The sequence below is a fragment of the Babylonia areolata genome, chromosome 21, assembly GCF_041734735.1.
Source record: "Babylonia areolata isolate BAREFJ2019XMU chromosome 21, ASM4173473v1, whole genome shotgun sequence".
In the NCBI taxonomy this organism is placed as follows: Eukaryota; Metazoa; Mollusca; class Gastropoda; order Neogastropoda; family Buccinidae; genus Babylonia; species Babylonia areolata.
In genome coordinates, this window is record NC_134896.1 from 42,426,144 (window position 1) to 42,451,301 (window position 25,158).

At 40.7% G+C, this 25,158-nt stretch overlaps 1 protein-coding gene across 3 annotated transcripts; it reads left to right on the plus strand.

The window, feature by feature from the left end:
* Nucleotides 1-601: 601 nt before the first annotated feature.
* Nucleotides 602-25,158, plus strand: LOC143295808 (uncharacterized). 3 transcript variants are annotated; one of them, XM_076607441.1, is made up of 9 exons: nt 602-714; nt 14,933-15,094; nt 15,583-15,664; nt 17,145-17,276; nt 17,929-18,034; nt 19,220-19,277; nt 20,912-21,087; nt 22,327-22,502; nt 23,813-25,158. In XM_076607441.1, exons 2-9 carry the CDS (start codon nt 14,958-14,960, stop codon nt 24,644-24,646), a joined length of 1,701 nt encoding a protein of 566 aa, XP_076463556.1. In that variant the 5' UTR covers nt 602-714; nt 14,933-14,957; the 3' UTR covers nt 24,647-25,158. The 3 variants fall into 3 exon arrangements, with proteins under 3 accessions (XP_076463556.1, XP_076463554.1, XP_076463555.1); XM_076607439.1 differs by lacking the exon at nt 602-714 and adding an exon at nt 8,604-8,763; XM_076607440.1 differs by lacking the exon at nt 602-714 and adding an exon at nt 8,604-8,758.

Here is a 25,158-nt window from a genome sequence, read left to right on the forward strand (position 1 = left end):
CTGTTAACATTTAACGTGTCGGCCTACATCTGTGACATTTTACTGAACGTGTGTGTGTGTCTGTGTCTGTGTCTCCGAGTCTGTGTGTCTCTGTGTGTGTGTCTGTATGTGGGAGGTGGGGAGGGGGGGGGAGTCCTGACGAACCAACTCCACCAGTACTTACATACAACACATGTCAATGAGTGAATGAGGCTCATGAATACACGCTCCAGCTTAATTTAACTAATTCGAGGTAATACATTTTCGTTTCAATTACTCATACTTTTTTTTTTTTTTTTTTTTTTTTTTTTTTTTTTTTTTTTTTGAAGGGGGTGGGAGGGTGTACGAAATCATTTTAACAGATGTAACTCAGTATCGACTTTTAAATATCTGAAATACAATTTCAAAACTTCGCGGCTTCATTTTTTTTGTTTTGTTTTTGTTTCTTTCTCTCTGTTGTTGTTGTTGTTGTTTGTCTTTTACAATTTCTTTGGCATGTTTTCCCATCACCGGAAACCTTGTCAAGATAAAAGCAAACGACACACTTGCAACAACCTTCACCTTTACAAGTGAGAGTCGTTTTCGCGGTTCCCGGCGGCTTACACAGGGATTGGCCCTGTCAAACAATCATGACCCTGTGATCGCTGAGTCTGTCGCAACACTTTTCATTCAACGTTTGGGGGACTTGAGTTTAGGATGTTTTTAGGTGTGGGAACGTATAACCAAGAAATGAGGGTGAGTAATAAGATTTAGCCGACGGATGGAAGCATATATCTTAAAAAAATTGGGGGGTCTTTTGTTGTTGTTTTTTTGTTTGTTTGTTTGTTTGTTTGTTTTTGTTTTTTGGTTTGCAGGGTTTTGTTGTTTGTTTGCTTTTAAGGTTTTTTCCTTTTTCAGTGTGTGTGTGTGTGTGTGTGTGTGTGTGTGTGTGTGTGTGTGTGTGTGTTCATACGGCTCAGTTTTCAGCCATGCATATTATTTCGCTTTTCTTTCATTGACTCAAAATTCATTTGTTTAACTTGCGTGTGTCGGATGAAAAGGATGGTAAAAAAGACGCGCGGGACTGTGCCGTGTGTGTGTGTGTGTGTGTGTGTGTGTGTGTGCATTTTTCTCCTCAGTTTTTTGAAGCAAAGAGAATAAAATAGCAGTGAGTCTGGGCAAACCGCACGGGGAACGAGCAGTGTATGAAAGTCAATACTTTAAATAACACACGTCACGAAGGATGGAACGTATCATGGAAGTTAGGTTGAACAGTGGGCCATGCCCTACTGTGTTGCGTTAGCTTTTCACACAACAGCGGCACTTGTAGGTTTCGGTGTTGCGAAATCGTTGCAACGCTAAAAGGGCTGGGCCATTGGCGATAGCAGATGAATGAAACCCAGAGCCACCGGCGGCAGTTGTAAACAGGGGTTTCCCCACAACTGAGCGGGATTTCGTAAGTCAGCGTATGCTTGGCTGTTGGTCACAAAGAGGGAAAGGGGAGTGGTCATGTGAAACTGAGCTTGAACTGCGGCACGTGGCTGCGTTTTACTACAGTATGCAAATGACTTGATGACGTATTTCAGGCGGGAAACGCACCACATCGTGCACCTCGTGCATGTACACGTCCGAAGCCCCCGTCTGACGTCCAAACTAAATGGTTGTGGTTGTTAGCAACTATCCAAAACAGCGCTGATAAAAACTGAACAAGTTACAAAACATCGGCTGTATTTCATCATTCATGTTGCCAGTACACAGCTTCCATCATAGTCCAATTAAACACTGAACGCACAGTAAACGGCGAACTGGAGGGGTGCGGGGGGGCGGGGGGGGGGGGGGGGGGCGGGGGGCGGGGGGGGGGCGAGATGAAATAAAAACGAAAGAAAGAAAGAAAGTGAACCTGTGGTGGGCAGCTCGCGTGGACCGCAAAGACGAATTTGTATATTTGCAACATCAGCATATTAGCCTAGTTTTCATAACTCTGTATATACAGCGGGGTGTATACGATTTTGTATCTGGACTTGTGTACATTTTGATATGACTAAACGCCCTACTGAGCTGGCGACATTTTATTCGTTGCCATACGCGGTTATAACTCAGTGGAGCATGAATAAACAGAATTCCTTTACTCCGGCATAGCACTTCAGTCTAACTACTATTTTATTCCCATTGCTACATATGTACAGTACCCCATTTTTGAGGACTCAGGTTAGACGTCTTTTCACTGACTGACGGCTTTCAAATTGTCAGACCTTACTCTGCCGAGTGTGTGTGTGTGTGTGTGTGTGTCAGTGTGTGTGTGTGCGTGTGTGTGTGTGTGTGTGTGTCAGTGCCAACGTGTACAGTAGTCGGCACTGAGAAGATTGTATATGCACCGCGCCGGGCACTCAGTGACGTTAATTAAAGAGTCAGTGATCCTCAAGTTATGTGGCATGACTGACTGCCGCGGATGTCAGCGTTCGGCCGCTGACTGTTATGCACTGCACAGGCCCGAAAACGGAGAATGGCTGCCAAAACTATCAGTGGCGGGGTTAAAGAAAAAGAACTATCATTATCAAATAAAAATTATCATAAAATGCACGAACTGAAAATTACCGGTAAAATGGGCTCCTCGGTGCGTCAGTTTAGGATGCTCAGTAAAATAGGAGTTAGTTTACCCAGTGTTGTGTGTCAGCCGGTGTGTGTGTGTGTGTGTGTGTGTGTGTGTGTGTGTGTGTGTGTGTGTGTGTGTGTGTGACGTGTCAGTGTGTGTGCCAGCCTGAGTGTGTGCCACGCGCGCGTGTGTGTGGCAGTGTGTGTGTGTGCCCGTGTGTGTGACAGACAACACAGTGCAGCCGGTGCCGGTCAGTGTCCGTCAGCTCAGTGGTGTCAGCCGGTGCCGCCGGCCGGTTCAGTCGGCGCCATTGAGAGTCGCCTCAGTGTGGAAGAGAGAGGGTGAAACAAACACTGAGACAGGCAGAGACACACCGGCACAAACTGAACCTTAATCGAGATTGACTGAGAGACTTTAAAAGACCGAGAGAGAGAGAGAGAGAGAGAGCGTTTATGTGTGTGGTGCCTCCGTCTGTCGCGCCGGTGTGTGTGCCTGTGTGTGTGTCGCGTGTGTTCGTTCTTTAGTTTTACGTCTTTTCACTGTAAGTGATATTACACGAGGGCAGGAAAAAAATCGAGTGGGTGGAGGGGGCGGGGAAATTACTGTGTACGAAAGTGTGTGTGTGTGTGTGTGTGTGTGTGTGTGTGTTACATATAGAAAATGATTGATTTAAGTTTTGTTATTAAAAAAAAAAAAAAAAAAAAGCAGCATAACAGTATGACACATTTCTAATGAAAAACTAACAAGTATAACAGTGAACCAACTGGACTATTTAACAAGGAGTTGAAAAAGTCATATATAAGCAATGGACTGCTGAAGATCGTCAACACTGAAGATGATTTCAGTTCAGGGATGTGAGACTGTAACATATCGCAAGTTGATATATGATCGGCTGTTATGTGAGCACCACAGATGCAAGAAACATTACTGACATATTTTGTCTTAAAACAATTCACTTTTCCATCTGCAGATTCATTTAGAGAAATGATTTCCCTCTTATGAAAATCATGATGGTAATGTTTTGCCATGAAACCATACATTTTCTGTATATTCTTATGTAACTCCGAGTTACCGGTGTGTTTTTCTTCAAACCGAAATTTTGACCATTGGACTTTTTCTACTATGGTGTAACATTCTGTAGTTAAAGCGAAATATTTAAATCTAACTCCTTCATGGAACTTCTAGATCCTTTTTTAGCCAAAATGTCAGTCAACTTTTTCATAATAGTAAAAACCGCAATGAGAAGGAAGAGTTCGTCAATCAAATGATTGATTTCAATAATGAGTTCATACCTGACCGTTTCTTTTACTCGGTAAGTTCGACAGCGTGAAGAACTGATTTAGAATCAACACAAAAATGAATCTGAAATATAGTTTTCGGAAAGGATATCATGAAATTTAACGCCATTAGAATTGCTGAGTTCAGCCGTGAAGATGGACTTATTCTCTCCCAGATGAAATGTGTTTTGAAAGTTAAGGTCTGGAATAACGAAAGCAGCACCAGCTCTATCATTTACAATCTTTAGATGATGAAGGTATTTCTCTTCCAAATGGATTCGTACATGCGATGTAAGTAAATTTATGTTGTCATCTTTGGTCAGATCAGTATAATCGATGTCAAATTGCGCTCTTTGAAGTTCCCATACAGGTGTAGGTGATACCACAGACCTTTTAGCAAAATGTGGGGTTTTATTCACGCTGGAATTTGTTAAAATATTTGAAGTGTATGTTCCCAGTATGAGAGGAAAAAGATCTAGCTCTCTTTGGAAAATCGCGGTCGGATTTGAGAGTTATATCTGATTCCAAATCATTTTCATCCAAACTGAACCTTAATCGAGGTTGACTGAGAGACTTTAAAAGATCGAAAGAGAGAGAGAGAGAGGGAGGGAGGACCGGAGAGCCTTTATGTGTGTGGTGCCTCCGTCTGTCACGCCGGTGTGTGTGTCGCGCGCGCGTGTGTGTGTGTGTGTGTGTCTGTGTCTGTGTGTGTGTGGTGTCCGAGTCAGTGTGTGTGTGTGTGTGTGTGTGTGTGTGTGTGTGTGTGTGTGTGTGTGTGTGTGTGTGTGTGTGTGACAGATACAGAGAGTGAGAGAGTCAGAAAGAGAGAGAGAGAGAGATGACAATTTTTTTAACGTGCGTGTGCGTGTGGCGGTGCGTGTTTGCATTCTTGCGCGCGGCTGAGCCGAGTGATGCTCATTAGTGAGTTTGCATGTGTCGTAATACGTATTCTGTAATGTGTATGCAATCGAGCTCAGTAGCTCAGCTCAGTGGTTTATGCCACTGGTCTAAAAATAGATTTCAGATTTGCGGTGTATGCGCGCACGTGTGTGTGTGTGTGTGAGAGAGAGAGAGAGAGAGAGAGAGAGAGAGAGAGAGTGCCTCGTGTGAAAGAAAATACTAAACAGTTTGAAGCCATTGCTCATGAGGCCAAAAATGACAAATGGAAACAGTTTTGCGAGGCACTCAGTTATGACACAACATTGACAGAGTTCTGGCAATTTTATCGTCGCATGGAAGGGAAAACGTGCACAACAACAACCCCAGGCATGTTGGATACTGACGGAACCAAGCTTAAGACAAACGAAGAAAAAGGATCCGCCCTGCGCAAACGTTTCATACAACAGAGCGATCAAAGTAACTTAGATGAAAAAAAGAAATATGTTGAGGAGTTAAACCAAACCCTCATGCAGACTGGACCCGATGATGACTTGACAACAGATGATCTAAACGAAGCAATAGCTAAATGCAAGAACGAATCGGCTCCTGGCCCAGACAAAGTTCGCTACTCGACATCAAGGAGCTATCGGAAGAAGACAGAAGCAAACTTTTCAAACTGTATCAAAACAGCTTCCACAACGGACATGTGCCGGAGGACTGGACACACAGCTTCTTAAAACCCATACCAAAACCAGGAAAAGACCATCGTCAGGTAAGCGGCTACCGAATCCTAACCATGCAAAACATTGCTGGAAAGCTCATGGAACGCATGATAGCCAGGAAACTTGCAAGGGATCTTGAACACAGGCACATTCTCCCTTCAAATAAAGTTGGTTACAGAACAGGCAAGTCCACATGGGAAAATGCAGCTGCTTTTGCATATGAGGTATATGAAGGATTTCAAAGAAAAGAAGAAACACTAGCAGTAGCAATCGACCTTGAAGATGCCTACAATAAAGTCGAGTTTGCGCACCTCATGGAGCTGCTACTAAGGTATGGAGTAAGTTTGACACTGACAAGATGGATAGCAGCAGCGCTTCAGGAAAGAACCGTCGTCCTACGCCTCGGAGATTGGATGTCTGCACCTTGTAAACTATCCATGGGACTGCCACAAGGGTCTCCGCTCTCTCCTGTCCTCTACAATGTCTACACTAAGGGCTTTGCGGACTTAAACAACAATGGCATAGCTCGGGTGCTTACTCTTGCGGACGATGGCCTGGTCTTCAAAACTTCGAAAGATGCTCAGGAAAGAACTAAAGCCGTCCAGAAACAAATAAACAATATTGTGGTGCAAAGACACAGAATCTTCCATCAATCCAGCGAAAGCCCAAACGTTGCTGTGTACCCTCAACAACAGAACCGCGAGCAAATCACCACCACCTGTGTCATTCGACGGGATTCAGATCGAGAAAACCGAATGCCTACGCTACCTAGGAATACAGTTCGACAGGATGCTGACCTTCAGAAAACATACGGAAAATACTGTTCTCAAATTCAAAAAGGGCCTTTCAGTCTTAAAAGCAACGGCAACCAAAGGTATTGAACAATGCCACCTCTTCCCGCTATACCAATCACTCGTCCTCGGTGTAATCGACTACGGACTTGGGCTAACAACACCATCTCAAAGCAACCTCATAAAATTAGAAAGAGTTCAAAATGAAGCTATGAGGCTGATCCTTGGAACAACAAAATACACGCCCACGGAAACCATGCGATACCTGCTTGACCTTCCTTCAGTGCAGGCCAGAAACAAGTTAGAACAGGTAAAGACCAACTTCAAAACATCAGAAAACCCTGAAAACCCACTGCATGACGCAGTCAAAGAACCAAAAGGCAGCCGTCTAGGACGAGGAAGATCATGGATGGGGCAAGCAGAAGACACAATCCAGCTAGTATGCCGACCACAAGACCTGAAAGAAACAAAAGAATGGGTGAAAAAACCCGAAAACCTCAACCATCTATTCAACACAGCCATTTCACCCACTCTAGGAAGACATTGTCGGGAATGGCCAGAGGGCAAAACTGATGCGGAAGTGAAGCTACTCATAGAAGAAAACAGTAAAAATAAAAATAAAAAATAAAATAAAATAAAAAAGAGGACATCATCATATACACAGATGGCTCAGTCACCAAAGATCAGTCCGGCTGGGGATTCACTGCGAAACAAAATGGAAAAACAATTAGGGAAGAGAATGCTGCCTACAATGTCACAACCTCTGGCCTAACGATGGAAGTTGAAGCTGTGACACATGCCCTCCAGTGGCTATCGTCTATCCATATGCTCGGAAACCAACATGCCATGATTCTAACCGAGTCAATGAACCTCATACAGAAAATTGAAAATGGAATGCCACTCTCCTTACATGGTCATACTGTCCGGGAGCGGCCTACATCTAGGAAAATCGGAAATCCTCAGAAAAGTCAAAGAATATCAAAAAGAACAGGTACAAGGCCATCACACCATCGATCGCCTCAAAGAAATAAAGGCGGAAAGAGGGAGCGGCCGTAAGTCAAGCATGAAAGGTAGAGCACGATGCTTTGCAAATCAAATAAATATCGGCATCATTTCCAAACCAACATTGCGCAAATTTCTTCAAAACGGAACAGAGTCTCTGTGGGCTTTTCCAAATACAATAGACTGAGCAACACATTAGACGCCACGTTCTTGGCATCAGAGATCTTTTTCCATCCCTCTTGCGGCCAATCAGTGGCAGCCTCTGTGCGTGTGTGTATGTGTGGGTCTGTGTGTTTGTGTGCGTTTGTGCATGCGCGAGGGTGTAAGTGTACACAAGTGTCAGGAGAGTTCTGTGCACGTGCGTATGTGTGTGTGGGGGAGGGGGGTGGAGCCAGGGGGGATGGGGGGGGGGTTGGAGGATGAGGTATGTGTGTGTATGCATGTCCGCCTACACTGTGGGAGCAACGGAATATTGGAACGTGCGGGTGTGCATATATATATATATATATATATATATATATATATATATATATATATATATATATATCTTTGTATATATGTGTGTGGGGTTGGGGGTGGGGGATATGGGCGTATGTGTGTGTGCTTGTACAAATAAGTGTGTGTGTGTGTGTGTGTCAGTGTGTGTGTGTGTCAGTGTGTGTGTGTGTGTGTGTGTGTGTGTTTGTCAGTGTGTGTGTGCACGCGCGCGCGTACCGTCAGTGGAACCGTGAGCTGCGATACGTAGCCTAGAAATGAGTGTGTGGAGGGCGGGGGTAGTGGGGGTGCAGGGTAGTGTGTGTGTGTGTGTGTGTGTGTGTGTGTGTGTGTATGTTGGGGCTCATGTACGTTTATGTGTATCTGACTGTGCTTTCATATCTGTGAAACTGCATGTTTGGTGCATAGTCTGTTATGCCGCATAGTATGTCACGGTGTCAGTGTGTGTGTGAATGTGTGTCTGCATTTTTTTTTTTTTTTTACATTTATTTGCTTATTTATCATCATTGTTGTCTTTTCTTATTTATTTATTTTATTTATTTATTATTATTATTATTATTATTTATTTATTAATTAATTTATTTATTTATGTATTATTAGTTTTTATTTTATTTTATCTATTTAGTTATTTAGTTGTTGTTGTTTTTAATTATATTATTATTATTATTTATTTATTTATTTCATTTTATTTTGTTTTATTTTGTACGCTTATAGTTGACTTGAGTCAAGTCTTTGCGCCTTATACATATTATTAGTAGTAGTAGTTCTTTTTTTTTTCTCTCTCTCTCTCTCTCTCAAGGCCTGACTAAGCGCGTTGGGTTACGCTGCTGGTCAGGCATCTGCTTGGCAGATGTGGTGTAGCGTATATGAATTCGTCCGAACGCAGAGACGCCTCCTTGAGCTACTGAAACTGAAACTGAAATTGTGCCTCGTGTACACATGCGTGTGCGAACTTCCGTTACATTTTACGACATTGGATCGTCAAACGGCATGCCAAGGGAAATAACTCTTGTTGGGCGACGAAAAACTTGACATGCGGAGGTAAGGTGAGATTTTGAAGAACAATATAACTTTCTTTTCTTTTTTTTTTTATTAAATAGTAATAGATACTGCTTTTTATGCCTGAATTCTGTCCATAGATAAGTGCCAAAAGAGTTGACTCTCTTAATGCAACGGGGGAATTACATTTTTTGCCGACTGCCTTCAAATCGATTGGAGCTATTTGTTTTGTGAAAGACTGAAAGTGGTGGAAAATGAATTTCCTTTGTCAAGTTAGTGTTGCGAACTGGTGTCATTTATTTTTTTAGAACATTGGAAAAGTATTTAGAATACACCTGTGTAACGTCTGGTAATCTCCTATTTTAGCGTCCTAAATTTCACCTATTTCAACGAAAATTTTCAACTTCCATGGAGAACGTTGTAGGAGCCTCGTCGGCAAAACGCAACGGTGAAAAGACATGGAAATGATGTTTCGTATCCACTCGTATGTATTTTGACCACACTTGCGCACTGATAGTGACACTTCGACCAAACTTGAAATTCCTTGTATTGAATATTTAAAGAGAATAAGTTATACAATCGAGATATTTCATATGTGCCTCCAGTAATATGAAAAGCTGTGAAGTTGATGAATCAACTTATCAAGTAACTTCAATGAAATAAATTTGTTAACTCTTTTGGTTTAAGATAGTGTCATTGTAGATTCATAACTCAGGGGTATTGTTTTTGATACTGTGTGCCAGGGCAAATGTTCACTGCTCATTCATTTATTCAACAATCAACCTCTCCTGTTTGCATGTCATGTGATAAGCAAATTTTTGCTTGGAGGGTAAAAAGAACTCGCATGGTACATGGCCAGTCTATTTTCAGTTTTACTTTATGCAGGAATGTCAATGAAAACTGATAGCATTTGAAGTGAAAAGGTACACGTGAAGTACATTGACACGCTCGCAACACACTGATTGATCCCTGTGAATACTCAGAATGGTCGGACAACTTATCACTTCTTCCTAGCATTGAGCAGGACGACATAGTGACTACCTGGTTCACCGAACCAGCTACTACACATGAAAAAAGTTTAAAGCAGTTGTTTAGCCTTGATGCTTTGTTTCACTTTCAGGTTAGTTTGTGTACATTGTGTGTGTGTGTTTTGTTCCTGTTTATTTTGTGTACACTGTGTGTGTGTGTGTGTGTGTGACTTTCTTTTTCCTTCCACCCCCTAGTCTAGGAAAGTGCAACCAAAGAAGTGAATTGTGTAAAGAACTTGCAGATAAACAGTTGTGGCTAGGTGTACTGCAATCAGCTGAAGTTAATTATTGATAAATGGGCTTGGTACAGTTCTGTTTAAGAGTCCTTCCCTCTTGTCATGAAACTTAAATTTATTTTCATGCACTTGATACACCATGATATATTTAAAGCAAAGTGGGCATAGTCATCATCAGACAGCTATGAAAGACAAGTGAACTGTAGTTGAAGTACACATTCCATGCATAAAGTATCAACCATGTCACAAGTTTTTTTATGGCAATTTTTTTCTACTCAACTGACCACAATGAGAGTTGTATATGTTGTATTTCTTAGTTTGAAGCAAAATGCATGAAAAGAGTTTTCCAGTTTTGGTACAGTGTCTTTTACAAATCAACATCTGGCTTTATTCTGTAAACTGCACTTTTTCATGTAAAACATATGATTGACAGTGACTGACAGTGTGTTTACAAGAAAAGTAGTTTGAAAATGTTTTTAAAAAGTTTTTACCCAGACTACCTTGACCTGTCTGCTATATTTTCATTGAATGTTAGCATAATTTAGTTCTTAACAGTTGGGTAGGTTTTTTTAATACTACCTCTTATGTGTGAGTGAGTGTTATGAAGAGGTGGCTTGACCAGTTTGAATGTTTTTTGACTCGCATTAAAGAATGTGAGTCTATGTAATGATCAGTGTGGTGGTGGTGGTGGACTGGTGGTAGTGGTGGACAGGTGGTGGTAGGATTTATGGCAGTCATGATGGTGGTAATACTAATACTAGTAATAGGGATTATTGTAATAGTAGTGGCTGTGGTAATGATGATGGCGGTGGCATTTTTTCATCTGTTTTCCCGGTAATTTTGCCATATGCTTTGTGACTAATTTCCTTATGACTCAGTAATCTTAATTACAAGGATTTATATACATGTTGTGGTTCCACACAATCATGCATACATATGTATGTGTAAGTAATCTTAATTACAAGGATTTCTATACATGTTGTTGTTGCACACAATCATGTGTGTGTGTCTGTGACTGTGTGTATGCGTGTGTGCATGCGTGTGTTTGTGTGTGTGTGTGTGCAAGAGTGGAGTGGAAGTGTGTGTGTGTGAAACTGAAAGTGTGGAAAGAAAGGAAGTGTGTGTGTGTGTGTTGGGAGGAGTATGTGCTTTTTTTCTTTTTGTGGAACTTGGTTGAAACAAATTTATTTATTCTCAAAGAGTAGAATGCAGTGATAATATCAGATAATTGAGCACAACAAGCAGGGCATATAAGCATACTCATCTGTGGAATTTAAAGAATTTTAGTGATGTTTTGTGTGTATATATATATATATATATATATATATATATATATATATATATCATTTATATGGCTGTCAGTGCACTCAGTGACATACTCTATGACTACTGATTTCTGAATTATTAAGCATTGATTTTAGAAAGTTTGTTTGCTTAGTTGTGTTTGTGCATATCTGTGTGTGGAGGGGGTAGTGTGGGGAGGAGAAGGGGGTATGTGTGTTGGGAGAATGTGTGCTTGTCTGTATGGGAATGTTTAGCATTTGTATGATGTTATTTTATATGGTATTTGATCATTTGTTCTGTATTTATCTTGATGCTTTGTTTCTATATTGTACTTTCTCCATGGTTTTGATTTTTATTGATCAATTTTAGTAAGTTTGTCAACTCTGTGTGTGCATGAATATTTAAAAGGAAGGAACGGAATTTTGAGATATCTCCACGTGAACTGAACCTATTTGCCAGATTTTTTTTTTTTTTTTAAGTCAGATTACAAACTTACTCGTATGAAATGTATACATGTATAGACATACGCAAGCACATGATAGCCACAACCATAAACGGCAAATGTAATTATGGCTTTCAAGAGGTTAATAGAGCATTCAGACATCAGTAATTAGTAATCTATTAATGGTAGAAATACTAAGGACAATATAAATTAAGATACTCATGTCGTGTCTATACCTAGATAGTAATACAAGGGAAATAACTACTATAAAGAGTCAAAGGTCACAGGAAGCGTGACGATATATCTGGATCAAGATGGTGGATTAAACCGGTGTAAATATTACCAAGTGTCTGTGCAATTTGAATGGTAGCACATGATAACAACACCAACCATCCACGCATACATACACACAAGATACAGATAAGACAATGGCGACGAGTATAAACCTTCTAGGACGACCACAAGCGTTTGAAGCGGTAGGTGACGCACAAACTCTTAGCATCAAGTGGACTTCGTGGATAGAAGAGTTCGAAGCCTATGCAGACAGTGTTGGTTTATTTGTCAACGAGGACAGTACAGACAACGTGAGGCAACAACGTAGAGCACTCTTGCTATATACGGCAGGCAAGGAGGTGAGAGACATTTTTGCAAATCTTCCAGACAAAGGAACAGCAACAGAATATGACGAAGCAGTGACGGCGCTGACAACACACTTCAAAGTGAAACCAAACAAGACATTTCAGCAACACCAGTTCAGAAAACTAACCCAGAATGACACGGAAACTGTTGCTCAATTCGTGGGTAGACTGAGACTGAACGCAGATGGTTGTGAGTTCGATAATATAGAAGACCAGATAAAAGATCAAGTTGTGCAAACAGTGAAATCTGACAGATTGCGACGCAAACTGCTAGAACAGGGAGATGAACTAGATTTAGCAAAGACTCTCAAGATTGCAGCAACACATGAAGCCGTAGATGAACAAGCTAGACAGATGAAACAAGATCATTTGGGTGGAAATGGAGCAGTGGCCAGAATACACACTAACAGTAAAACGAACAGTCACAAAAACAAGTCAAGCAAAGGTGAGTGCTATAGATGTGGTAATATTGATCACTATGGCAGTAATCCAAGTTGCCCTGCCAGAGGCAAAATATGTCGCAAATGTGGTGGAGCAAATCACTTCCAAAAAATGTGCCGTTCTAGATCTAAGAGAGAAAGGACAGATCATCGAGATGCTAGACCACGGAAAAATAAGAACCAAGAGGAAGGTAGACAGCAAAGTAGAGGAAACAGAAATCGAGTGAATCAGCTTGACGCAGAAAACTCAGAATCAGAAAGCGATGAAGAGACGGTCCACGTATTCATGACTAGGGAAACTACCGTCAGAGACAGTAAACTCACTATCCAAGTAGGAGGTGTGCCTGTTGACTGTATTGTTGATTCCGGATGCGACATCAACATAATCAGTGAAAAACTGTGGTCAAAACTGAAGTCAAAGAACATAGAACACAAAATCAAGAAATGCAACAAAAAGCTGTACCCCTACACATCAACTACACCACTAAAGACAGTATGTTGTTTTGAAGCAGAAGTGTGTGCTGGTGAAAACAAAGCTATAGCCGACTTCATTGTGATCAGAGAAGATGCAGACCCGCTGCTTAGCAGAAAAACTAGCATGGAGCTAAATGTACTTCATATCGGACTGAATGTTCAGAACGTGTCAGCAGATGAGAACGAAGACATCAAGACTAAGTTCAAACCACTGTTCACAGGGTTTGGAAAGCTGCAAGGACGCCAAGTCGAGCTCACTGTAGACCCCAAGATAAAGCCAGTCGCACAACCAGTACGACGAACACCATTTGGACTCAGAACCAAGGTAGAGGCCAAGATCAAAGAACTTCTCAACAGTGACATCATCGAGCCCGTGGAGAAGCCTACTCCCTGGGTAAGCCCGGTAGTGATCGTGCCGAAAGCCAACAATGACATCCGTATGTGTGTGGACATGCGACGTGTCAATGAGGCCGTTCAGAGAGAACGCCATCCAATACCAACAGTTGAAGAGCTACTGCAAGACATGGCTGAAAGTAGAGTCTTCACAAAACTGGATCTGAAGATGGGCTACCACCAGCTGGAGCTACACCCAGACTCACGAGACATCACTACCTTCGTTACACACTGTGGACTTTACAGGTATAAGCGATTGGTGATGGGCATCAATGCAGCAAGTGAGATATACCAACATGAAATAGCACAGGTGTTACAAGGCATCCCTGGTGTGGCCAATCTCTCAGATGACATCATCATACATGCGCCAGACAGAAAGCAGCATGATGAGCGACTGCAGCAGACACTCCACAGACTCCAAGATGCAGGTTTAACACTGAATCCAGACAAGTGCCATTTCAGAAAAGACGAGATTGAGTTCCTCGGACACAAGCTGACTGCCAAAGGCCTTGACCCTGCAAAGGATAAGGTTGAAGCTGTGATCAACGCCCGTGAGCCACAGAACATCAGTGAAGTGAGGAGTTTCCTTGGGCTAGCAAACTATTGCGCACGTTTTATCCCAAACTTCGCGACATTGACTGAGCCCCTACGCAGGCTGACCAGAAAAGCTGAAAAGTTTCATTTTGGCCCAGAGCAGAAAGAAGCATTCAAGTCACTGAAAGAAGCCCTAGGTAGTGCAAAGACATTAGGCTACTATGAAGCATACATACACACAAGATACAGATAAGACAACTCATACATACTTTTAAATGAAAATTAAAGATGAAAAAGTGATAATTGTATTATTTTTAGCTTCAGTAGAGAGAAATTGATTTCAATAATGAATATGGGGGAAGGTTGTAAAGATATGTTTCCAAATTGAAAATATCTTACTGGATTGTCAATGTAGAAATATCTTTTTATCAGTATCTTAACATAATTGATGTGATGTATGTCTTTATTATAATATGAATATTATGATAGTATTTACATTTGTGGAAAGTAAACACTAAATGAGAGAAAAAAGCAAATGTTTCAGGACACACATGCACATCTGTCAGTGGATAACTTCCGATAAGTGGGACCAGTCCTGTTTAGGTATTATCCCAGCGACAATGCTTAAGTTTAGAAACATGTCTTCCAACAAACATTTAATCTGATGTAACTTAAGCAGTTAAATGGAACACAGACCGTTTGATTTGTTAATGAGTTGTAAAAATGGTTTGAATTCTTTGCCAACAGATTTGGAAGACTGTGAATCTTCACCATGCCTTGCTGGTTTTTTGAGAGAAAAGAGATCCGGAATTCCCCCTCACTTCAAGATGGCATTGATCAGGCCACAGAGAATCGCTACCGGCGAGAAGGAGCCAGGCTGATTCTGGATGCTGGGACCAAATTGGGATTGTATCCTTCAGACAGACTGATAAACTGAATCACTGACAGTTATTGTACACATTTTAGTGCTGTGTTTAATACTGAATGCTCTTAACAGTCTTTGTCTCAAAGTAAGCTGAATTTTATTTAAAGAAGGTTTTGTTCACTGTAATTTGTTTAAGCAGCACGGTGCTGGGTATGTTCATGTTTCCATAACCCACCAGACATTGACATGGATTGCAGGATCTTTATTGTGCTTATTTGATGTACATTTGATAGGAATTGACTCAAGGCAATAACATATCTGCAGATCTATGTTGGCCCTGGAGATCTGAAAAATCTTCTCCCAAAAGCCACAGGTTCGGTCTGGATTTGAATCCAGGACCCTCAGATTTAAAGTCCAGTGCTCTAGCCTTTAGACTGTTGTGCCCTTTGTTTAATGTGCAGAATTTTTTTTATTGGGAGGTAGTTATACTAAGATTGTGATAATGTGATAATTACTGTCCTTGACCCTTAAGGCGTTATGACACCTGTGCTACTGGTGTGGTCTATTTTCATCGGTTCTACATGTTTCACAGCTTTTCAGAATTCCATCGTTATGTAAGTCTCATTTTTTTTATTTGTGTCTGATCTCTGATCTTGATCTTTTGTTATATAAGAATTGTGGTAATTTTTGGCTCATATATTTAAACAAAATGAGTATATGTGGTAACCTTGATTTGGTTGTCCATGTGTTTATGTGAATGCTTGTATTATGTGTATGTGTGTGCCCTGTGTAGATTTGAAAAAAGAAATTCTCTAGAAGCTCTTCATCTGTCAACACCAAATTTCAATTTAAACAAAATAATCATTTCCTAATTGGTAAACAATGAAATGCAAATTTATATAGTTTGACTAACACTCGTTTCTGATTGTTAGCAAAAATCTGATTTGGAATTAATTGGAATGATATATGTATATATGATGATAGGTACTGGTAACACTACTCCATCCCATCCCACCCCAGCACATCCTTTTCCCTGTGTTTTCAGTTTACTGTAGTTTATACAGGAATCACATATGAACCATGAACTGATAAAGACTTTGCTTCTTGGATTTTTATTTGTTTTGTTTTTGTTTTTGTTTTTAACTGTTGCAATCTTTGTTTCCTTAGATCTCTGTTTTCTAAATTCTTCAAATAAGACTTGCTCAGAGTTACAGATAAACCTGATTCAGTTTGTGGAAAGGAAGACATACAATATATGAATTTTGCACTTCATGTGCAAGAAAAAGTTCCATACATTGTAATAATATGGAAATTTATATAGTGCCTTCCAGTGCTCAAGGTGCTCTACAATAACTGCAATAACTAATACTAAAGAAACAATTATGGTAAGGTGTATAAAGCAACAACAAAAAGCAATAACAACTTAAACAAGTAACAATATTTCACGCATACATTACATAGTATAGGTGTATGTGAACATTTTGTAAATTATTATCATATTCTTCAAAATTATTGCATTGCTTTAAAACTGTCAAACATACACGAACAGCAACCTTTTTGTTGCTTAATTAGATAAGTGGTAAATTTTATGTAGACAGTTTCTTGTTAATAAAAAGAAAAATAATCAGATACAGTGTTCTTCTTCTTCCTCTGCATGTGTGGCCTGCAACTCCACACTTGCTCATATAATTATGTGTGGGTTTTACCTGTATAACCATTCTTATCCGACCATGTTGGCAGCCGTACTGTGTTTTGGGGGGATAAATGCAGTGTTCTTTTTTGTTTATTTAATTCACTATTGCTCAATGTGTTACATATTGCTTATTTTTCCGATGTCCCAATCATAATGTGCATGCTATAGCTTTTTCTGCAGAATTAATCAGATCATTCCCCCATCTTTTATGTCAACTGATTTGACGTTGTGAGTTTTGTTTTGTTTTGTTTGGTTTGGTTTTTTGTTGTTGTTGTTGTTGTTTTTATAAGCAGAAGATAAATGCATGGCTGGTTTCATTTTCTAACCATGCTGCAGCAAATCAGAGCTTGTAGATTTTCAGTCAGCACTTGAGGGTTGTAGCTCACCGTGTGTGGTTTCAGGTAATGGCAGCGTGCTGCCTGTTCTTGGCTGGCAAGGTGGAGGAGACCCCCAAAAAGTGCAGGGACATCATCCGCACTGTGCAGACCCTCCTCAGTCCTGATGCCTTCTCTGCTTTTGGGGAAGACCCTAGGGTAGGATTGTGTGTAAGCATGTGCGTGCATGAGTGTATGGTGTGTGCGTGTGTGTGCGTGTTTTGTGTATGTGTACTGTAGTCACTCGTGTGTGGGTGCAAGTGCATGTGTGTGCGTGCTTAGAGGGTTGTCTGACAGAGAGAGGAAACAGGGGGTAGGGGGAAGTTAGGGGGGAAGAGACTAAGTAAGGGGTTATTGATGCTGTGATGCCAGGGTTATCTTTAAGTAACTGGAAAGTGAACCCCATGGAAGTAAAGTAGGACATTTTTTGCACTGTGCAGACCCTTCTCAGTTCTGATAGCTTTGTTACTTTTGGGAAAGACCCTAATGGATCAAGTCTGTTGTTTGTGTGTTGTTTTCTCTCTTGTCTTAATTGATTTACTTACAGACTTTGTTGTTGGTGGTTGTTGTTTTTATATCTTAAGATCTTAACTTCTGTGGGCATTAGAAATTAAACAGTAGTAATTTTAGATCATTGAAGTGTAGAATTCCTCATTAGATTAATCAGTTATTTCTGCAGTTTTCAAATTTATGGACAGATTTTGTTTTAATGAAGAGGATGAATTGGAATATTGTACTGGAACCACAGCATTCATCTGGCCAGAAGTCACCCATTATTGATATAATTCATGTCCTATGACTGTATTTTCAGGAGGAAGTGATGACAATGGAAAGGATTCTTCTACAGACCATCAAGTTTGATCTTCAGGTGGAACATCCATACAGCTTCCTTCTCAGCTACGCTAAACAGATCAAAGGTATGAAGTATTAACCTATTCAGAACACTGTTACCTCAGGCTTCAGGTACTGGCCTGAGGCTTCCCAGAAAAACTGGTCAGGAAGCAGGTAATGGGACAAAAAGCATCAGTTTTTGAACAGATTGGGTTAAAAGTTGGCATTAGGATAAGAGATGATGAAGCTTTAGCTTTGTCTCTTCCTGCATCAAGATCAACTTTCTAAGGTTTAAAATTTGAATCACTGTGGCTGTCCTTGGAAACTGTTTGTGCAAGTTCCTCCGCTGTATGCACCCAGCACTTTTTAACATAAAGATTTTAACAAATTCTGCCAAACAAACATAAATGATGGATGGAAAAAAGAAGTAACTCATGAAACATAGTATTGATTGAGAAAACATGGACGGGGAGTTAGCTGATGCTGGGAACTTAGATCTGGGTGACACTTTGCTGTTATCAGTCGTCTTGGAATTCTTCTGTGATTAAGATTTGTTGTGAAAGAAAGGTAAGTTACTGATTTTCTGTTATCTGAGTCAAAATCAAAGCTGCATTGAACAGGATTCTTAAAGGGGAATGGGGTGGGGGTTCAGCTCTTAGATTTGTTTGTTTCTTTTTTCTTTTTTTTTTAAATTTTTGTTTGGATCTGTGAAGTTATCTTTACCTTGCTTTGGAATTGATCAGTTACCAGAGACATCAAACGGGATTATAGAGAGAACTTCAGTTAGATCATTTGAAACCTGTCCTTTTGACATTCTTTTTGAGGGCTCTAAACATTTTACTGCAAATTTTCTAAGAACAGTTCTTATTGTTGGAGAGATCATTCAAAATACTGAAAGGATTTTTTTGTTATAAAAAAAACAACCAACTTATAAAGAAATGTAACATCAACCTGTTGTTGTTTGTTGGTTTTTGTTTGTTTTTTGTTGTTGTTTTTGTGACAGAGATACACATTGAACTTCTGTGATTTAGATTGTGATGCATTAAGAAATCTTGGTTTGGAAGATTTGATTATAAGATACTTTTAGTCAGCTTTGCTCTTTTTGTTTGTTTGCCTGTTGTTTTTGTTGCTGATAGTATTTTTTGTATATCCATTATACCATACCATTTCATATTGCACTCTAACTTCTCACAAATAATTTCTCTGATTCCAAGTGTTTGTGTCCCTGTAACATCTCCTCAGAAGTATACAGTTATTTTCAAACTGTGCAGGTGACAAGGACAAGATCCAGAAAATGGCTCAGATGTCTTGGACTTTCATCAATGACAGGTACTGAGGATTTTTTTTGTGTGTTTTTTATACCTCCTATCCTCATTCTCTTTGTATCCTTTGAAGTTCAAATTTTTAATAATTTTTAAAAAAATTGAAAAGAATATAAATATAGCCTAAATCTTATAAAGAAAAAGCAAAGCAGCACAAGTGACATTACATGGAATGATTTGCATTGAGGAACCTGGAACTAGTGAGTTCCATGTAACTTTGAAAGATGCTGACAAACAAGAAATACTCTAGGAAATATCTACACATAATCTTTTTCTGATACCTGTGCAGAAGTGCCTTTTCTTCATTGCTAACAAGCAGCATCAAAATTTCTTAAATCAGTGATAGTTTTTGTTGAGTTTTAGGCACATTTGGTGTAAATGTTTTTCTGTCTTGTGAAAACAAAGAAAGCAAGCAAAAGGGGGGATTAGGGAAATCTAAGGACACATGATGTACATCCACATGGCAGTATGGTTATTAAATATTTACAATAATGGAACAGTTTGATTGATCTGGTTCAAAATCTGTTCAATATCCACTTGGTGCTTGGACAAAAAAACTGATACACAAGTTATTTAACTTGGAAGATTGTCAGAAATACAATGATATCCATTGAAAAATACAAGTCAAGGACCTGTTTTGACTGAGGATGATATTAAAAGATATCAGGAGAGTGAAAGAACAACGACTAAAATACAAAAGTAAAAGTTGGATAGCAAAGATGGATAGTGAACCAGATCGACATATTGCAAAGTCCTGGCATCAGTTTGAATGGCAGATTTAGAAGACATGTAATCACTCACTGTGGAGGCTGTGGAGTAAGCTTCAGCCAGTAGTAAATGACTGGGACATGTCAAGACCAGAATGAACTATCTGCATTGTGAGATTCTGAAAAATGAGCTGATTAATGAGAGAATTTAAATGTGTGTATTGTATTATATTACTCTTTTTGTCACAACAGATTTCTCTGTGTGAAATTCGGGCTGCTCTCCCCAGGGAGAGCGCATCGCAACACTGAGAGCGCCACCCCCTTTTTTTTTCTTTTTTTTTCCTGCTTGCAGGTTTTTTATATTTTAGTATCGAAGTGGATTTTTCTACAGAATTTTGCCAGGGACAACCCTTTTGTTGCCATGGGTTCTTGTACGTACACTAAGTGCATGCAGCACACAGGACCTTGGTTTATCATCTCATCTGAGTGACTAGTGTCCAAACTACCACTCAAGGTCTAGTGGAGTGGGAGAAAATACTGGGGATTCTGCTGGGATTCAAACCAGTGCGCTCAGATTCTCTCGCTTCCTAGGCGGACACGTTACCTTTAGGCCATCGCTTCATCTTGCATTGATTTTATTTTTAAAGCATATATCATCAACAGCAAGGTGTAGGGTGAGTATCGTATTTCCTCCTCAAAGTCCGTTTTTCAGTAGAACTGAAGATATTGAAATTTATCCCTGAATGCCCTGTTTGTTGTTTTCAACAGGTACAAAGATTTTCAGATTTCCCCTCCAAATGCTATTTTTCTGTTTTCAACAAGTCTGATCTAAAACAGTCTTCAACTATTATGACTGCTGGTTTGGTTTATTTCAGTTATAGTTATATGTATAGAAATGTTTTTACCATCTCTGATGTCTGGTTGTTCATTTCAGTCTCTGCACTACCCTCTGCCTGCAATGGGAGTCAGAGATCATTGCGGTATCTCTGATGTACCTTGCATCACGACTCACAAAGTTTGACCCCACTGACTGGGTGGGTCGTGTGCCGGGCAGCAAGTCTCGGTGGTGGGAAGACTTGATCGAGGGCATGTCCATGGAACTGATGGAAGGTGGGTTGAATATGTCCATCTTCTTTGGATGGCAGAGGTGTGAGACTGTGTGAAATTGTCTGAATGGGATGAGTGAAGAGAAAAAGTTCTTGAGAATGTTAGAATGAATTTCAGCAAGCAGTGTATGATTTCCTCATTTTTGTAAATGTGCAAAAATATAGCTTTTTTTTTTTTTAACAAGCTTTAAAAAGCTAAACAACTTAAATAAGCCCGGGTTCCTTCTGCGTTCTATCAGTTGCTGTCAAACACAGTGTTAGAAAAGTTATTCACATAACATAGACATCTTCATCATTGATACACAAAAATGTTCCCTGCAGACAGACCAGTTGCAAAAACAGGTCTTGTATTCCATTTAACTACTCTGCCATTGTGTGCATGTAAGTACTGGTAGCAGGGTAATGTACAAACATTTCTAGGAATCGTGAAGTCCAAACATAAAAGTAGTATCAGCTTGTGAGATCCAAGAGGAATAAAGTTTGCTGTCAGAATGATTATTTTCAGTACTTTCACTTGTTTTTGTGATTGCTGTTCAAAATTTATGAACAGTTGATTACTTATACTGTTACAGACAATGTGACTGTCTATCATAACCATGATAAACTGTTCCATGATTAACTGTAGGAATCATGTCTACAAATAATTCCATGATATATTTCCTGTCTTAAAATATTCTCATTGCCAGTGTTGGATACCTTTTAATACATTCAGCAAACTGAAATTCAAGCCAACTGAAGAAAAGTAGTGGCTACACTTCTCCTACCTGAATATTAACTACACAGAGTAACACATGTCTGTATTTACACCACCATTTCCTCAAGCACATTGTGGGTGTCACTCGAGCAGTATTGTAAAGATTAGAATCAGGAAGCTACCGACAGCATTTTGCCAGTTTTACAATAACAAGTTCTTTGTTTTTTGTTTATGTTTTTTGTGTTTCCATTATCCATTATTCCTGTGCTGGATCAAGTGAGTATCCGCATGAACCTTTCAAGCCTGTGATTGACAACAGTGGAAGTAAGTTTACATGTAGAATTTAGAAATAGTCTCCCTGACAGGTTTGTTGTGTCTGCAGTTTGTCCTGGGCACATTCTAACTGTATTATTCAGGTCATCTCACTCATGTGTCACCCATGTAATGGATCTTGATGCTAGCAGCTACTGAGTTGTTTACAAAAGGGAAGCAGGTACTGATCACACTGCTAATCCCATTGACTTGTGGTTCCATGTTGCTTTGCTGCAGACATCTGTCACCAAGTACTGGACCTGTACTCGGCCCAGCAGGCCCAGAAGCAGGCGGAGGAGAAGGACGTGTCCCCCCCTCTGTCAGCAGGACCACGGGGGCCCCGTGTTTCTGGCCCCCGGGACACACCCCCACCTCCTCCCAAGGACCCTCCCCCTCCACGCAAACAGAAACTGGTAAGAAGGTAGAGGATGAGCTGAACACACATTGTCTATACACATTTTGTGGAACTGTTTTTCTGTTTTTATTACTGTTCGATATGTTTGTTGGTTGGTTTTTATCCTACACCCTGAAGACTGAATTGATCCTGTCCTCATTTGCATAGATTTTTTATCTGTGTTAATACAATAAGCTTCCATCATGAACTCTGCCTTCCAGTCTTTCCCCAGAGTTCAGTATGTATCTCCTTCAGTCATTTTGTGTGTGTAGATCTGTGTTTTGGGTTTTGTTTTTTTCACCAACAAGTTTACTATATGTGCCTGAATTTTTTTGTGACTCAAAAACCAGACATCCGACGTCTGAAATTACTTTTTAAAAAATCAACAGCATTAATCGTCTTATGGCCATGACATGCTGTCACCCTATCTTCATTCCTCGCTGCAACAGCAGCAAAGGGAGTAGAGGAGGGGCAGCCAAAACATCAGAACAGAAGTCTTTAGCCCCAGTTCAGGTATGAATTCTGAGACGGACTACTTAGCTAGTGAGGGTTTTATGAATTCTGATACACTGACTTCTTAGCCAGTGAAGGTTTTATTAATTCCAAGACAGAAACTGCGTGGCTAGATGAGGGTTTTATGAATTCTGAGACACTTATGATTTAGCTAGTGAGGGTTATATGAATTCTGAGACATTTGCTACTCAGATAGTGACAGTTTTATGAATTCTGAGACTCTAACAACTGAGCTAGTGAGGATTATATTACTTCTGACTGCTAAGCTAATAAGGTTTTTATGAATTCTGAAATCAAACTGCTTAGCCAGTGAGGGATTTATGAATTCTGAAACAATTATGACATAGCAAGTGATGGTTTATTTTTGTGTCCCAGCCTGACTCACTTTTGGAGGTGTCCTGGATCCTCAAAAGTCCTGCCAGAATGTGTCATGAAACTCAGTATATTATTTTAAGGATTACAAACCCAGCTATACTCTTGCATTCCTGCTTCACACATTCAGGCTGTCCACTCTGTCATTGACAATCATGAACAATTTACACAATTACACATCTGAGAGATGCTGAATGACTTTATCAGGCATAAATTTCTTGGAGGGGGAGGGGGGGGGTGGTAGTTGTTTTTGGGGCTTGGGTTTTTGTTGTTTTTGTTGTTTTTTGTTCGTTTTGCTTGTTTGTGGTTGGTTTGTTTTTTAATTCACATTCTTGTATGATTTTTTAAACTTGTACAACAGGTTGATGTTCTTTGGGTGTTATTTTGTTGTTTTTTTCCTTTTTTTAAAGATATAGAACTAACTCAGAACTTTCCTCCATGTAGGAGAGCTCATCGGATTCACTGGCAGGCAGCAAAGTGAAGAAGGTGAAAACCAGAGAGAGAGACGACGCAGCACCTAAACAGCCTGCTGCTGCTCCTGCTGCTGTTGCAGATTCTGCTCCGACCTCCAGAACCACCTCCCCCAACCTGAAGGTGGGCCACAGCAGTAGTGGGGGAACAGGCAGCCGAGTGTCTGCAGCGCCAGTCAATCCCTACGTGTCATCCAGCATGTACTCTTCATCCTTCTTGTCTCAAGAAGGCCAGCAGTCCATCCAGTCCCTGCTTGGGGGCACACCTTCTGGTTCCAAGCACACCACTCAGCAGCAGTATCCCAGCTACCCTCCCCCAGCCGCCCCTGCTCAGTACCCCCCACCCGCTGCCGGGCCCTACCCAGGGGGGTACTCAGGTAGCGGAGCTAGTTACCCTCCGCCACCTCCCGGGCAGTTCAACACCCCACCCCCATACAACGCTGCGCCCTACGGTCAGGGAGCCTCCTCCACCTACAGCTCTTCCACTGGCCAGGCAAGCTCCACCACTGCATCCTCCTCCTACCAGCCCCCATCCGCCCCCTACTCTGCCCCTCCTCCCAGTGTACCCCCTCCTGGCCAGGGGTACCCCCCCTATTCTACTCCCAGCTACCCCCCACCCATGAACCAGCCTCCTCCTGGTGGTCCTCCACCCCCGTTCCCCCCTCCCCCAGGGTTTGGGGCCCCTCCCCCAGGGGCCTACAATACTCCTCCTCCTCCCATGATGCCCCACAGAAGCAGAGGAAGCCGACCCAATCAGAGTAACTTGGCCCCAGTGCGCCATGTGTCCGACAGGGGTGGTATGAGATAGGGTCACTGCCCAGGGGTCTTTTGGATGTAGGGTGAATTACACAACTGTCAGTGCATATTCTGAACAGAGACAACTGTAAGGGTGCAACTGTTACTTTCCTTTGATAAGGTGGTGCAGAACGAATGACAAGTTAGTACCATCTATTATACATTATTCTTGGTGACACTAAAATGACTTGCGTTTACTCTTGCACAAGTGTGTACCCAATAAATCTGTTTGAATTCATGATGTGCTCTGCATAAAATATTTCAGGTTTTTGGGGCTTGAATCTGTTTTTCAGGCTAGAAGAAAATTAAAATGTTCATTATCAGCCTTAACATTTAACTCTTTTGCTCAGTGATTGATTGTTCATTATGTGTTGAGCTGAATGACTGATTTGTGAATGTACATTTGATTTGTGACTGACTGTATCTGATCTGGTTGACCATTTATGATGTTCACAATGATGTTTACATTTTGGAAAACTGGTGAAAGTTTTGTGAGTGAAACAGATTAAATTTGTCTGCTTTGAG

What these genes read in the sequence shown, in the direction of transcription:
- LOC143295808 (XM_076607441.1), top strand. Translation starts at nt 14,958, where the DNA reads ATGCCTTGCTGGTTTTTTGAGAGAAAAGAGATCCGGAATTCCCCCTCA. An exon ending in GCTGGGACCAAATTGGGATT is followed by an intron (nt 15,095 to 15,582) that starts GTATCCTTCAGA and finishes TTGACCCTTAAG; the next exon opens with GCGTTATGACACCTGTGCTA. An exon ending in GTCCATGGAACTGATGGAAG is followed by an intron (nt 21,088 to 22,326) that starts GTGGGTTGAATA and finishes GCTTTGCTGCAG; the next exon opens with ACATCTGTCACCAAGTACTG.